This window comes from Chinchilla lanigera, unplaced genomic scaffold (genome assembly GCF_000276665.1).
Source record: "Chinchilla lanigera isolate Chin_1 unplaced genomic scaffold, ChiLan1.0 scaffold00050, whole genome shotgun sequence".
NCBI classification, from domain to species: Eukaryota; Metazoa; Chordata; class Mammalia; order Rodentia; family Chinchillidae; genus Chinchilla; species Chinchilla lanigera.
Window position 1 is genome coordinate 6,191,794 of NW_004955451.1, and position 1,973 is coordinate 6,193,766.

The 1,973-nt window shown below is 56.9% G+C and overlaps 1 protein-coding gene across 1 annotated transcript; it reads right to left on the reverse strand.

The window, feature by feature from the left end:
- Positions 1–574: 574 nt before the first annotated feature.
- Nog (noggin) lies at positions 575–1,973 on the reverse strand (the record flags this gene model as incomplete). Its single annotated transcript, XM_005394073.2, is given in 1 exon segment — positions 575–1,973. A coding segment is annotated over 1 exon segment (699 nt). The 3' UTR covers positions 575–1,248.

The following is a 1,973-nucleotide window of genomic DNA, read 5'->3' on the forward strand; positions in this document are numbered from 1 at the left end:
ATCTCCTCAGTTCTCACCGCTCTCGCTTCCGGGAGCGCAAAGGGTTAACAGGGGCTAGATAATTGAGGTGGGGGGGGTACAAGGCGGGAGGGGTGGTGGGATCTGGGTGGGCTCGCTCTGATCTCCCTCCCCCCCATTCTTCGGGGGTCAAGTTTCAGCGGCACTCCGCCCCCAGGGTAGGTGTGAAAGACACGTGTCCCCATTGTGAAGGGCCTGTCAGGCAGGACAAAGCAGCCGCCCACCATCCCCCCCACCCCGCCCCTCGGCCCAGCCTGGGGTCACCTCCAGGGGGCCGGCTTGGTGTCGAGGTCACTCTAGGCCCGAGCTTTGGTGACTTAGGGGAAAAATGCTGGGAGACTGAGCAAAGGCCACGTGATTTATAAAAGAGGGGTTTGAGAAAAAAACGCACCCTCCCCCATTGAGAAACTGCAGTCACCTCCGTCACCCCCCAGGAAGGGAGTTCGAGGTGATGAGACCCTTTTCCCAGTGGGCGGGTAGGCGCGGCATCCCCTACCCGCCCCTCCGGCGCACCCCCCCATCAATCACCAACACAGAAACGCAGTGTGGAGCGCAGTCGATTTTAGTGGTTTTCTTTAATCCTGGTCTGCACTTCGTTCTCATTTACTACACGGGATATTATAAAGAATAAATAGCAGATACTCTTAATTTACAACGATTAGTCATTCCATTTGTCCTCTATATTTACAATACCTGTAAAATAACATTGAACTCTATAGCTTCTTCGAGGTCCAAGGAAAAATCAAAACACTTTCCGAAGAATGGAAAATAGCTTTTAAAAAGTCCATCTACAAAAGTTCCCCCTCTCTTTGTACTTTAAGAAAAAAATAACTTTCCCCCCTGCTTCGCCATGCGAAGGGCACTGGAATATAAATAGCAGGTTAACATTATTAGCAACAACCAGAATAAGTCTCTCTTTTCTCTGTTCTTTTTTTTTAACTTTTGCTTATTTTTTTAAAAAATACAGTAGAAGCCGGTAACTTTTAACGTATAATACTGACCTTTTAATAAGTAAATTAAAACTGAGACCGTATATACACACACATATACATTCCTACACAGTTAAACAGTGCATTACATCAACCAGAAAGCTAGGTCTCCGTAGCCAGAAAAAAAAAAAAGTTCATTGAAAACCCTCGCTAGAGGGTGGTGGATCTGGTTGGAGGCGGTGTGGGGGGCGTCGGTGGGGATCCGTCAAGTGTCCGGGCGCGGGCAGGGGGCCCCCGAGTTCTAGCACGAGCACTTGCACTCGGAAATGATGGGGTACTGGATGGGAATCCAGCCGCAGCGCTGGCCCCCGCGCCGCTGACAGCGCCACCGCAGCACGGTGAGGTGCACGGACTTGGACGGCTTGCAAAGCATGCCCTCGGGGACGGAGCACGAGCGCTTGCTGAAGCAGCTGCCCACCTTCACGTAGCGCGGCCAGAAGCGGCTGCCCAGGTCGTTCCACGCGTACAGCACGGGGCAGAAGGTCTGCGACCACAGCCACATCTGTAACTTCCTCCGCAGCTTCTTGCTCAGGCGCTGCTTCTTGCCTTGGGCCAAGCCCTCGGAGAACTCCAGCCCTTTGATCTCGCTCGGCATGGCCCCCGACGGCCGCTGCCGCAGCAGCTGGTCCAGCTCCGCCAGGTCCTCGGCGCCCCCGGCGGCGCCCCCGCCCCCGCCGGGCCGGTCCTCGGGGGGCGAGGTGGCCATGAAGCCCGGGTCGTAGTGGCCCCCGAGCAGCGAGCGCAGCAGCGTCTCGTTCAGATCCTTCTCCTTGGGGTCAAAGATAGGGTCCGGGTGTTCGATGAGGTCCACCAGGGGCAGGTTGTCGCTGGGAGCCGGGCGGATGTGGAGGTAGTGCTGGCCGCCGGCCGGCGCGGCGCGCAGCCCCAGGACCACCACCAGGGCGTAGAGGGTGACCCCCAGGCCGGGGCCGCGCTCCATGCCTCCGGCGCGCGCCCGGGGCTGCC